The sequence below is a fragment of the Montipora capricornis genome, chromosome 7 (assembly GCF_036669925.1).
Source record: "Montipora capricornis isolate CH-2021 chromosome 7, ASM3666992v2, whole genome shotgun sequence".
Taxonomy (NCBI): Eukaryota; Metazoa; Cnidaria; class Anthozoa; order Scleractinia; family Acroporidae; genus Montipora; species Montipora capricornis.
In genome coordinates this window covers 47,341,083-47,355,101 of record NC_090889.1, presented here as the reverse complement: position 1 = coordinate 47,355,101, position 14,019 = coordinate 47,341,083, and the positions used below count along the sequence as shown (strand labels likewise).

The window sequence follows — 14,019 nt, the reverse complement described above, 5'->3', positions numbered from 1 at the left end:
CTGGTTCGACTCAGAACCATATTTGGTAAATCACGTGCTCAAAACAGAAAAAGCCTAAAAACTCAGCGAGTGAACTATGTTTTTCACAACAGTATTACACCAGTGTAACACAAAATCTGCAGCATGGATTTTAAGCAAAGTTATTTCTCAAAAAAAGTTATGACGTCATAAGGCCCTTCTTTTCAATTTTTACGAAAAATGATGCGACGGTTCCCATCCGGTGAAAAAACTGCCTCCTCCTTTCGTTTTCTGAGAGTTTTTAAATGTTTTTCAGTGAAACGCACGACAGAGGACTGGGGCAGGCGCATGCGCCTTTTGATTGAAGTGATGTCAGATTTCTATTGAAAAAGTTACTTCAAAGAACCATCCATGCAACCTTTTTATAGGGCTCTTGACTAAAAAGCTTTTTTTAGCAACCATTGTCTTTCTGTAGTGCCACTCCCCTTAAGGCCGGCTAGAAGTATTACTACGAGTCTCTCACTGCTCTGAATCTGATGTCATCTTTTAACTTACTTCTTAGTGAGAAATCAATTTTTAATTCATGAAATTTCACCGCAAAGGAAAAGTTTGTTCGATGGATGTCACCTAATTGTGAGGACAATATTACTGAAATGATGCAAGCAAAGAATCTAGGCTTGACTGCGACTCGAATATAAGACAAAAGATTTATCTGACAATAGCTGATTTGGGTGAGAAATCAGGTAATATAAAGGATAACTAAAATCGTGGTTAAAAAAAAGCAAAACTGAGCAAGCAAGTAATCTTTCATGAGTTTCAGGAACACACATTGACAACAATTAATCAGTTGCAAAGATTGCTCATTTATTAAAGTTCTTCTGGACTGAAAGCATTTTTTCTCAACTTATCATGTAGCCACTCATATAAAGTATTTCTGAGCTTTCTTACCATTGCTTGAAACTTAGTTCATATGGTAAAATATTCAAAATATGAAATGAAGGATTGCAACACTGTCAATGACTTATAGTAACAAGGCAAAATACGACAAAGCAGTTACAACGCAAAATATCTGAATTTCCAGACCATCCATGGAAACGCTCCGCAAAAGTGATAACTATAGAACTCCTGAAACAAAATATATTCATTGAACTTAATCAGTGATAATCAAAGCACATTAGAATTTAACGTTAGTTGTTACTTTAGAGAGGATATCATGTTGAAAGAACGACAAGGGGAGAAAAAGAAAAGGAACCTCGGCTCTATATTGCTTGAAACAAAACTTGTGTAGAAATTTCACTTTTGGAAGAGCTTTCTTCGTTTATTTAAAGAAGATTTCAAAACATTTTCAAACTGGTAGAGGTACTAAGAGAAATGGATACTTGATATGTTCTCGTGATTTTTATTTTTCTATTGTAACCTTCCCCTAGAAAGTTTTCGCATAACAGAAACGGTTTCCCAAAACTTTCTGACCCGGCGATCAGGTTATTTCTGTTATAGCGGAGCACCATTGTTAAGAAAATATGGTAACCCATCAATGCGAGAAATCTTGGCTTTATAACCATGACGTCATCGACCGTCCGTCCGTCCGTACGTACGTACGGCACCCCTCCATGTATGCCAATGTGCCCAGTATCATACTAGTTTACAGCTTTGATCAATTCTCTATTTTCGAATTCCCCATAATACACTTTGTTTGGGTATTATGGGAAATTCGAAAATAGAGAATTGGCACCTGTTAAAACAAGATAAGCGCTGACCAGTATCACGTGACCATATCGCGGGTTCAAGCTTAGAGCTCACCGAGGTCACCTTTTTTTTTCAAGTTGGCCGCTGACCAGGTACTGGTTTTCGATTGGATTGCAGCCTAAACCCAGGTTAACTCACCTAAGCATAAACGAGTACAAGGAAGGGTTACGTTTTTACAAACGTTGGCCTTGTTGCACTTATATTCAACAGATTTAACTGATTAGAGTGTAATGTGAAGAGCTAGTTTATCTACCCCATATGAACCATGTGAGCGTTAGCCCTACTAATAAACGAGGCTTCATTTTTCGCGTGCTTTCTGTAGCTCGACGCGGCTACACGGCGATACTACATCAACTATAGTTCTTACACAGTCAACGCTTTTCGTGTTCAGGTAGAAAACGGTTTGGAAGATGTTTTCTTTCTGCATTTTTCGCTGGTTCCAATCCAGTTTGACATATCATGATAGCTGTGGTCCACACTGGCGGCTACGCAGTTATTCAAGTCAAGCATTGGAGGGATATAAACTTAAAGCTGGGTGTTTATTTTTAATTTGCTTAGAGCTGCTTTTTTCTCTGCATTGCAATTTTTGGCAAATCTTTAGAAGCTCTGATAAGGTTACATGATGCCTGGAGGACCTATGTCTAGAACAGAAACGAAAGGAGAGCGAAAGAGAACGACAACGAAAAAACAGAACACCAGTAATAGCTTTCCTTGGCCACTAAATCGTTTGTTATTTTTACGGATGCGTTATTTAAAGTGGATGCGTATTTTTAAAAGGTGGTTTAATCGGTTCTTCCTTTGTTCAAGAATGAAAATCGAATTTTTATTGTCAACTGGAATTAAATAACAATTATCTCTATTCTTTTGGACATAAAGAAAAAGTTGATTTGTTTGTTTTGCTCTAAAATGCGACCGAACAATTGCTTTTTCAATTCCTTTGCCCAACTGGTTTTCGTTGTGCCTCGACAGTGACAAGAAAATTTTGCTCTTATGTTATAAACATGTAATCGCAATGCCTTCTCGTAAAATTAGGGGGAAATCTCACTAGCTTGTGTTTTCAGAAGTTTGTTTAAAGCACCTAAACGTTATTTAAGTGTTGGAACGCATCTTGTTTGAAGTTCGTTTTCTCTTGGTTGCCTTGCCGTATTTTGCTGATTCTTGTTCCAAGCCAACCTGGCGTGTTTCAATGATACATCAAAAATGTGGACGATCTCGTTTTCAGAGATAAAGTGGAATAATGTACTTCAGTAAAACTCTTCTTTGACCTTGAACTAAAAAAGTTTTTTTTATGGCTTCTAATTTTAGTGTGATTCCTATTCGCGGGCTATTGGCTAGGCTCAGTCTCCAGCTGTGGGTGTCTCGGAACGCCCGCGATCCTCCCCACCAAATCCCCACCAGGATCGCGGGCGCACCGAGACACCCACGGCTGGAGACTGAGCCTAGCTATTGACGAGTTGACTGTGAAATGGCTTTTTTCATTTTCCATTCGTTCGCTGAGGGTGTGCTTGTTTTTTTTTAAAACTCATGCGGTTCAAGAAAAAGTCATTGCCAAACTGATGAATTCCAAAGCAAATTTCACTCGAAAAACGGATATCGGTTTTTAGCGTAAAATTTACCGTGGACTTCACCAGTTAAGCAATGAATTTTTCTATAGAAGAAAGTGATTTAATTATTAAAGCAGCAACCGGAAACATCAAAACCCGGACAATTCGCAATCTTTTATTTTCACTAACCCTCCGCCTGTAGGCTTGGCTAAGTCTATATATTACTGGTCTTTCACCCAGGTGTATAAATGGGTACCGGCGAAATGCTGGGGGTAACCCTGCGGTGGACTGGCATCCCATCCAGTGGGAGTAAAAAAAATACTCCTAGTCGCTTCTTTCCACAGCAACCGGGATAAGCTCCGGCTCTGATGGGCCACTTGGCTCGTAAACAGACTTTTTACCATTTACAAAAAATTTTCGGAAATTTCGGCGGAAATTTCCATAGGGTTCAAAACGTGTTCCATTTAACACAGGTCCGTTCGCCGCCCAGTGAATGCAATTTTATGCGTCAAAATTAAAAAATGGGGCTGTGAATAACTTGGAACGGGTAAGAAATTTCAAAACTTCTAAATGGAAGACACATTTCCATCGTAAAGTTTCCAACGGGAAAACAGGACTATCTTTTCAGACGTCCCGCTGCTCCCGGGAATTTTCCATTGGAACGAGCCAAAGAGTCGTGTTCCATTTACAAACCAACCAAAATTTCCGGAAATGTTTTCTAACTGGTAAACAACCTATGACACCAGGTTTTCCGGAAGAGTTGGAGGGGCTAATCCTATTCTAAAGAAAACCATGCAACGCCAAGCAGTATTTATGGTAAGAAAATTGAATTTATTTACTCTTCACTAAACCCATCAGTCCTTTGGATACACCATCATTTTTGTCCGTACAGGCCATTTTGCGCATTTTGAGCCCTTTTGGGGTATACATTCACTCGTGAGTTACTGGTCTCGAGCTCTGTTTCAGAGATGTTATAAGATGCTGCCTTACCTTGTTAACGTGTATCACCTGCCTTGGAATTGGCAGAATCTATCTTGTCTTCTTCGGCTGGTTCATTGAATTTTTCATCTGCTGTCAGAGTCACAAGCTTCGCATATCTAACATGTGCAGCGACAAATTCGCCACGTGCTTGCTGGAGGTCTTCCTGAAACGAGCCTTTGCGGCCAGAACGAGAAGTCGCTGCTCGAATATTCTGTAGGAAAAAAACCGAAATAAACCCAAAAGCGAAGAAATGCCGGGTGTTTAAAACTGCACGTGAGAAGTTTACAGGCAAGCACTTTATATATTCGCCCTCAAAAAACATGAACGGTTATACAGTGGAGGCTTGATGTTAAACTTATTAGTGGAGTTTCTAATGTGCCCACTATCGTTGTTGGAATTTCTAATATTATACATCTCAAAATATTGAAACGGTAGCGCTTTGAGAGGATATTGAATGGGTCGGGTCTCTTTGCAATGCTCCCGACTATAACAGTTAAGAAAGTATTTGAAGTAGTTGCAAATAATCCTGCAAAAAAGTATTAGATTAGCCTTGCATGGACAGGTCTCATTTTAGGACCGTGCGATCATCTTGGAGCCGGTCACGAGCGATTTCATTTGGTATCCCGTTCTCGTTGAAGGTATAATAAAGAAATCACTCTCTCATACAGAAAACTATCGATCATAATCTCACCTTTAACGGGATATTAAGACAGAAGAAACGGCAACGAAGGCATACTCCCCCGAAAAAGAGAGAAACGACCGCCGGAAATACGTCTGCGTTCGCATGCTACGTTTGTAAATGTTACAGTTAAATTTAAACTCAGGTTGATTTTAATTTCAAACTGGGTCATTTTATTTTAAACTAGGTTGAAATAAAAAGAAGGAAACATAATAGAAAAAAACCCATCAATTATTTGCAAGGAGCAAGGATGGCACAGTCGGTTAGTGCGCGACCTTGGTGCAAGAGGTCCTGAGTGCGATTCCCGGATCTCGCATCCTTGTTTTGCCCCCCCCCCCCCCCCCCCCCCTATTCTCACAGTACGAACGTTGTGTTTGCGGCGAAAATCTGTTTGTTATTATGACTAGAAATGATACCTTGTTCCTGATGTATTTTGGATAGCAACATAAATATACTTCGTGCAATATTTGACTATTTGCCCTTCACAAAGGTCCCATTTTATGCAGATAATTTTTGCTTTTGTTACACTGGAGACTAAGATCATTTTCATTCTTGAGATAAATTTAGCCACTGTTTAACTTCTTTATAAAGTTTTATCGGTGGCCATATCACTGTGTGGATGAGCTGAGAGTTTTCCAAGTCTCACTTTATGTTATTTACGCATGTGCGAAATGGTGGTTGTCGTGAAGGCTTGGAAATAGCTTAAACTCCTTGGTTAAAAAAAATCAAATCCATGCCAGTTGCTGATTCGATGGCTTAGCGGTCAATAGAGAGGAGAGATAATGTCAGGCGTCCAGGGGTGCGAAGATTCGAATCCCATGGAGCTGCATGGAATGTTGTGGAAGATAAGTGGCACAGGGAAGTTGACCAGAGTGGGAAGTAGAAAAGAAACGGTAAGTAGAAGAAGAACGGATTGCAAGGGATCGGTGGATAAATTGAGATAAATTTAGCCACTCTTTAACTTCTTCATAAAGTTCCATCGGCAGCCATATAACTGTGTGGATGAACTGAAAGTTTTCCAAGTCTCACTGTATGTTATTTACGCATGTGTGATGGTGTTTTTTTAATATTATTTTCTTATTTATACCCCCTAAAAATCCAGGACCCTTTTTTTTGTCACATCCCCCAAAAAAGGGAAAACCCTTTTTTAGGCAGTTCGTGATAACATAGGGTGAAAAAAATTGACCTAGGGTAGAATGAAAATTAACCTGAATTTTAATTCAACCTGTAACATAAATACTCGACAAGTATGTTTGGAATCCGGATTCAACGAGATATGTACAAGCATCGTAAAATGTGAGGTCCAGTATGAAAGGTTGTTGATAACAAGCAAGCACAAAAGGATTATTAAATACAGTTGTTGGACCTATAAGAAAATTGAAAGGTCAGGGGTTCCGAGCAATCCGGCAAACCAAAAGGAACTGGGTACTGTGACTGAGTTCGTATGATCGTAGTGCTAATATTATAAACAGGTCTTTATAGTTATTGTCATTAACGAACGCTTCGTGTACAAAACGATTAGCACCGTTGTTGAACCTATAGAATATTTGAAAGCTGTATTTTAAAATTGGTATGCGCTCGGTCATTTTTCTAAGAAGGCCTCGGAGTTACGGCTTCATCTTGTATAGACGTGAGCACTGGGTTTTAATTGCGAAGGACTTACCGATCTAGTACGGAGTGACTCGGAGTTTTTTATTCTTGTTTCCATACTTGGTGAAATCACAGAGCGAACAAGAACAAGTTCTTCTTCAACGGTTTTTGCGCCTTGTTCAGCGCTCAGTTCTCGCAGCACCTTTCTGTTTTCAACAGACTTTTGCTTTCCCAATTTAACACGCGCCTCCTTTATCGAGGCGTTGGCTGGCTTTGGGCTGGGTTCTACTTTCACTGAATCAAGTTTAGGGATCTTCTCTGGTATTTCATCATCAAAGCAACACGTCCTATTAAACATAACAAAGTACAACACAAATGACTTAGGAAGGACAAAACAGAACGGACTGGCGGAGCAAATTATCCGCTAGTGTAATGACAGTAGGTCACTTGCCTTGTGATCAGGCCGGGTTCAAGACCCCTTCTGACCACTCGTTGAACTTGATCCTTCTAATTCCTTGTAACCTGGAAAACATTTGGTCTCTTTTACGGGTCAAAAAAGCCTGGGCCACACCCAGAGTGGTCTCCATTAGGGGTGTAATTCGACCGACAAGCATCCCCGCCCCTTCATATGCAAACCGTGCTTCCCCCCGGGTTTTGATTTAAGCTCATTTCTTGCTGCTTATCAACAGATATCGAACTACGTTTCAAGAGGAGAGACATAAGTTACAACAAAATAACTACCACGACTTTATGACAAGCAACACGCTTCATTTCCAAAGAAAACAGTGAATACCAGTGTCCCCTTAGATGTAATTAACGAATTACCCCTATAAGGATGATACTGAAGATAATAATCTAACAATCATTTGTATTACCTTCGAAGGAACACCACAGTAACAACTAATAATACGAATGCAACCACAAACAATGACCAAAGTATTCCCAGTCCACCAAAGCTGGTTTCGCGTCTTAGTTTGATTTGACGCATTTGTCTGACTTTTGCTCCTCCGTGATGTGATTGGTCCCTGGACACTAAACTAGGTAGATGCCGAATATCTTGAAGATTTCCGTAATCTCTTCTGGTATCTCCATCACCACTCATTTCGTCATTGTCCTGGTCGTCATTGTTTGCTGTTCCTTCTGAGGAAAGGTTGGAAACGCATATCAAAGTTATGCAATACTTAATATCACCATTTAAGAAAGGATGAAATGGTATATGAAATGAATCATATATATATGATTCATTCCTCACGGGACCATTAGAACCCACAAATGACCAGCTCCCAACGTCAGTGGCTTCATAGCTCAGTTGGTTAGAGCGTCGCACCGGAATCGCGAGGTCACGGGTTCAAACCCCGTTGAAGTCCTGAATTTTTCAGGCTTCTCTACGCAATTGTAAAAATTGCGTTCATAACTGCGAAGATCATAGCTTCACTTGATTTAAGAAAGGGTCATCAATCGTTGGGGTTAGTTGGTTATGTAAATGACCTTGAGAAAAATGGGGCGGCACACACGTGCACCCTAGAAATTTGACATTTCACCGTTATTAAGACGAGAAAAATAGAGAAACCATAAGAGAATAGGTCATTTTCACCTTGAGATTTAATCAATAAACAAAGAAAAGACGGAATAGTAGCTAACGGAAATAGAGTTTAAAAATCCTAGTGTTCAAACAGGTCCATTAAACATGCTGCAGCAACCATTTTTCTTCTCATCGGCCAAGAAGTGTCTAGGAAATTCTGGAAATGAGTGCAACATTATCTACTGATGAATAGGTTGGTTTTAATTAGGATTTTTTTTAAAGTTGCTCCTTAACACACAAACGGAAAAAACTACATGATTTTAGTTTAGTGTTTGCAGACTTACCTTTATGGTTCAGAGTATTCTCTATGATCTCATGTTGCAGCTGTTTCCAGTCCTTTTTAGTAGCGTTTTTCGCAATCTTCTCTTCAAGCAAAGGTGCCTTGTTTACAAACACCTTAAGTTCTTTGGGTTTTTGAATGATTTCTACTTTAACTCCTTGGCCAGAATTTTGTCCATCGCCCTTCTTGCTTAGAGATCCCGCAATTTTGCGCTGCATGTATCCTTTATAGACCAAAAAGAAATAAATTTAAAATCAACCATGTCTTTGGAATGACAAAAGAGGAAAAATAACTTTTGGCGCACATTTGTCCATCTAGAGTAAGCGTTCTGTGAAACCGAAAGGTGGTCCGATTACTATCCGTTTGGAAGTTACTGTAGTATCCTTTTTATGCCCAGAAAAAAAAATCACTTCTCGAACGGTACGCGAATTCACGACCGTGCAATTGCAATGCAAATCCACTCTTATTTCGCGTTCCTGATTACACCCCTCTGTAACCGAGCTGGCGACAGCTGGTTGTTCACCAGGAAGTCGGCCAAATCGTCTACCAGATCAGACAAAAAATCCACTAGGTCGATTCATTCGAGCATTACCGAGACTGCATGACAGACCGGAAACGCAGACAAGATTGCTAAATGCGCATGTTTTATGAGGCGTTTGAAAGCCCGCGATCCCTTTGCGCAACTCCACCATAATCCGCGAAACGAACAAGACGAGTATTTGATAAAATATATTTATTTTTATCACCATATTTTATTTTTTTATTATTAGAAGTATTTATTTGTTTATTTTTTTGGCCCGGAGAGTACGCCCACTAGGTTAACTTAATTATGCACCAGGAAAAAAAACTGACCAGGTATTTTTATACACCCATCATGGGCAAGGGAGCCTAAAATCTCATCAGGGAGGGCAAAATAATCCATTACGTCGGTTTCACCAGGTCAGTTTATGAGGAAGTGTATGATTTAGCGTCGAGTTAAGAAAGGAACTTTATATAACTGTCTAGTCGTTCTAGTGCCGGAGCACTAATTGAGAACACTGTAAACTGAAATTAACAATGAACGCAAAATCAAATAAAACACTGGTTTTTGAGGAGAGGGGAAACCGGAGTACCCGAAGAAAAACCTCTCTGTGCAGAGTAGAGAACCAACAAATTTAACCCACATGTGACGCCGAATCTGGGAATCGAACCCGGGCCACATTAGTGGGAGGACATCCCTGCAGGCTCTCTTATTTTCATTAACTTACCACTTATTGCAAGCGCTGCTTTAATAGTTTTATTAACTACAATTTTGTACATAGTTCTTCGATATTTTTAGTCAAAAGGTAGTTGTCAAATCTTAGTTTTTTAGTATTTTACATATTTGTCATTTATTTTACCTGTAAAAGCATAGGTTAATTCAGTCTTACGACTGCAAACCTGTGCATAATAAAACATCTGTCTATTTCTATAATACTGAGTACAAATCCTTGTTTGTACAATTGTGCTTTAACTTCAGTTTCTGTTTTATAAAAAAGACAGCCACTACATGATCAATATATGATCAGTTTCTGTTATATCAAAAATACAGCCACTCTTACCTTGAGCAGGACTGCAATGTACATCTTGAGTTATAACAAACATCAACAGAAATACAACTTTATGTCCATGGAAAAGTTTCATGTTGAAACCTCCCTGCGGAGAGTAATTCTGTGCAACATTAACTGCCTATGACGACACAAAAGCTAATAAGTGTTCTTAATTGATTGCATTACGTTGTCTTGGGGCATTTTCTATTCGACCAAATAAGCGGGAAATTCCTGGTTGGGGAGCGAATAGAACATAACTTTTCCGAAATTACATTCCGAAATTTTGGGTATACCTCGCGACTTTAGCCTAAAATTCTGGAATTTCGGAACAACCGGAAAACCACGTCCCATCGGCCCATTTCTTCTCTGACGCAATTGCTGTGATTGGGTTGCGACCGACCAACCAGAAAATGCTGTTCCATTCGCCAAATGAAATTATCGAAAATTTTAACTGAAACTTCTGGTCGAATGGAAACCACCCTTGGTTCTATTCAAACGAGTAATGACAACGCAAACGAAAGGAAGGAACTTAAAAGGAACTTTATTTAAATGTCTAGTCGTTCTAGTGCTGGAGCGCTAATTGGGGACACTGTAAACTGAAATTAGCAATGAAAGTAAATCAAGTCAAATGTTGGTTTTTTGAGGAGAGGGGAAACCGGAGTACCCGGAGAAAACCTCTCGATGCAGAGTAGAGAACCAAAAAACTCAACGCACATATGACGCCGAGACTGGGAATCGAACCCGGGCCACATTGGTGGGAGGCGAGTGCTCTCACCACTGCGCTATCCCTGCACATCTAATGATCTCTAATTGCTTTGGCCAGTTTCCTCAAGCTCTTATCAAACTATCAAATTCAATCAAAGACGAGGCAAAGAAATTACAGCATCGTTTTTGAAGGTGACTCAAGACTTCTAAGCTAATCACTAACTACGCGTGGTAATACAAAAGCAAATCAACAGTGAAATTACTGTTGCTTATATTTCGGGTTTTGGTGAGCTGGCAAAAGTCAATCGGGGAAATACCTCTTAATGACCGAGTTCAAGATCCGCACTTAAGGTACGGGTCGAGTTTTTTCTGGGAAAGTGCGAAGCGAGAGGGCCATAAATCTACAGGAAGAAACGAGGATCCTTACCTTACAGCAGGGACCGAGAAAACGAGGTCAGCAAATCTAAGGTAATATGGCACGTAGGAAAACTCGCGCGCGGAAACTAGTTGAAGTCAAGCGGAACGTTCAACTGTCACAAATGATTGCATGCGTAAAAATCTGGCAAACGAATAAATCTTATCGACTCTCTGAAATAATTACTTGCAAGATTCGAACAGTTTCACAAGTTTATAATTCACATAAACGACATGAAATACTTGCCAGAAAATGTTGCATCAAAATTTCAAATACCGGGCCTTACTGTAGAGTACACGACCCGCTAAACTAACCAATCATAGTGCTCGTACTATCTGAGAGATACAATAATAGACCTTATTCACTTGACAAATTTTTTTTGCCATTAAGTATCATGTGATGATAGTCGAGAGATTTCAGCGAGTATTGTCACATGACATACATTGGTAAACAAAATGTACCAACGAATTCGGTCTCAGATCAAAATTGGAAGGTCCTCATCGGAACCTGATCGGTCAATAATCTAACGTAATGGTTACAGACTAAAATTGAAACCGTATAAAAAGAAGTCTTATAATAACATCGATTGAAATGTGAAATGTATTGCTATGTGCTCGAGCTGTTACTCAGTCCTGATGACGCCATGTCGGGAGCAGAGACGGCACAGTGGTGGGAGCATTTTGTTCCCACCAATTGCTCCGGGTTCGATTCCCCGGATTGGTTTCATGGTTGAGTGTATTGGTTCTCTACTCTGCTCCTACAGATTTTACCTCGGGTAAATTCCGGGTTTTCCCTCTTCTCAAAAGCCAACCTACGATTTGATAAGATTTGATTCGATCAGATTTTTATGCTGTAAATTGTCCATAGTTAGTGCCGCAGAGCTAACGCAGCGAAGGAAATTTGTTGCTATGCTCGCGCTCGCTATAAATGATTCCGTCATGTTGACGCCATAAAGGAACAATTCCTTTCTTTCCTTTACTTTTTTGAACTTGTTCCTTTTTCGACAAGACCAACAGGGGTAAGATGGAGTTGAAATTGATGCGAACATCTCTTTTGGGAATCTATCGCGACGAAAATCGGCGAAATGCTGGGAAGTGTCCATAAAAAGCGTACTACTGTTTTCCTTCGTCGTTCTCACAGTGTGTTAGGTCAGATAAGCAAGCTGCAGTTTTTAATGGAGCCAATTCGCTAGTTGTTCATCTATGTCCACGATTTGATCAAAATTCCGGTTTAAGTGGCAGAAATGGCGACGTCGCATATAAATTGTCATCCCAGGTCCTGATTATTCATTTTAGTCGACTCCGCAGACGAGAAAAGTGATTTATTTCATTCATTGGAGACTTTGGTTAACAAGATCCACCAGGTGGAATCAGAAAATGTTTCCAATCACAAAATGGACTGTGGAATGGACAACTTCCATTTTATCATATGGCCCGTACGGGCCCGCGCGCGCTTTCATTGTAAAACTATTGGAAACATCCCCATATCGGCTGTACGCGTTAGCGCGTGCACGGCCGAAAGGAAGTTAAGGCATTTGCTAAGAACAGATTTTTCAGCGTTCGAAAGTGGTAGATTTTCTGGAATTGTGACTACAGTGTTTTGCTTTTGGTTTTCGAGAGGTGTTACCCTATTTTCTTGGGGATTTGTGAGGTGTTCTAGCTTGAGGTTCTTGGTTTGCTCGAAGTGGTTGAAGAGTTTGGAGTTGAGAGCCTGGATTTTGGTGCAAGACTGACCTTGATGGACATACAGTGGAAAGCTGAGAGCGACATTGGATAATTTGCTTGTTCAGTTCGTTGCGTTTTGAGCACATGGCTCTGATCAAAATGGACTCCGCTAGATGGCCAATTCGCATCAATAGAATTTTTCATCAAAACATGCCGCCATGATGTTGATAATCTCAACTTCAATCGCAACACCAAACTTTACAACCTTTCTAAAAAACAATGGACTTCTCTCATAAATCTCAAAAACCGGAATGACCTCGTCATCAAAGCAGCCGACAAAGGCGGCTCGATAGTCGTTTGGCGCACCGACCTCTACCAACAAGAAGCATTTCGGCAACTTTCGGACACCACTTTTTACACCAAAATGAACAAAGACCTAACTTCCGCCAACCAAAATATTGTCAAAAAAACCATTCAGGAACTCATAACCAAACAAGAACAAGAACTATCAGTCACCGCCCAAAATCTCATCATCAATACTTCTAGAACCTCAGTCATTTATTTCAAGGCTAAAATTCACAAACCCAATAACCGAGGCCGTCCAATTGTTCCAGGATGCAGTTGCCCAACTCGAGCTATTTAGACAAAATCATCACACCCATAGTCAAGTCACTTCCTTCGTACATCAAAGACTGCAACCATGCACTTGGTATTTTCCGTACTTTCAATTTCTAGGGCGAAAGTAACAGAGAGAAGACTGGCGAACCGCTTTCGCGAACACCTACGAGATGTAGAAAAAAAACGATAGAGCTACATCAAAACCACTTGCGCGGCATTTTAATCTTCCTAATCACAATCCACATCCCCGGTCACACATTTATTTCAAGAAACCGTGCCACGGATATCCACGGAGGCTTCGGGCTGTACATCGGGAGCTCGATCAACTATAGTTGACTGCGTCTGAGGCTTTGTGGGCGTGGATCAGACCCAAGAGACTCCCGCGCGGGATTACCTGTCTTATCGCGGCTACCACATACCACCCGTATTTCAATGACAGCGCTTAAGACATTGCTTTGTTGGACTATCTATCAACGACTCTAACCACTGTTGAGGGCGAATTCCCGGGCTGCGGGATCTTACTATGCGGCGATTTCAACCAGCTGAAGATCAATCGTCTTTCCACGCAGTTCAGACTACGGGAACTGGTTGACAAGCCCACTAGGGGCGATTAAATTTTAGACTTGCTTTTAACTAGGCAGCCGGATCTGTGCGATAAGAACGCTGTGAAATTTCTACCGACTTTTGGT

General features: G+C 40.4%; 1 protein-coding gene across 1 annotated transcript in view; it reads right to left on the bottom strand.

The window, feature by feature from the left end:
- Nucleotides 1–960: 960 nt before the first annotated feature.
- LOC138058140 (uncharacterized) overlaps nt 961–14,019 on the bottom strand; it is a 19,231-nt gene continuing 6,172 nt past the window's right edge. Inside the window, exons 2-6 of the mRNA XM_068904022.1 lie at nt 8,365–8,583; nt 7,374–7,638; nt 6,572–6,845; nt 4,239–4,440; nt 961–1,083 (exon numbers count right to left, since the gene is read on the bottom strand). Coding sequence (XP_068760123.1) covers nt 4,243–4,440; nt 6,572–6,845; nt 7,374–7,638; nt 8,365–8,578 — 951 coding nt within the window. The 5' untranslated portion in view covers nt 8,579–8,583 and the 3' untranslated portion in view covers nt 961–1,083; nt 4,239–4,242. The remainder of the gene's footprint in view (nt 1,084–4,238; nt 4,441–6,571; nt 6,846–7,373; nt 7,639–8,364; nt 8,584–14,019) is intronic.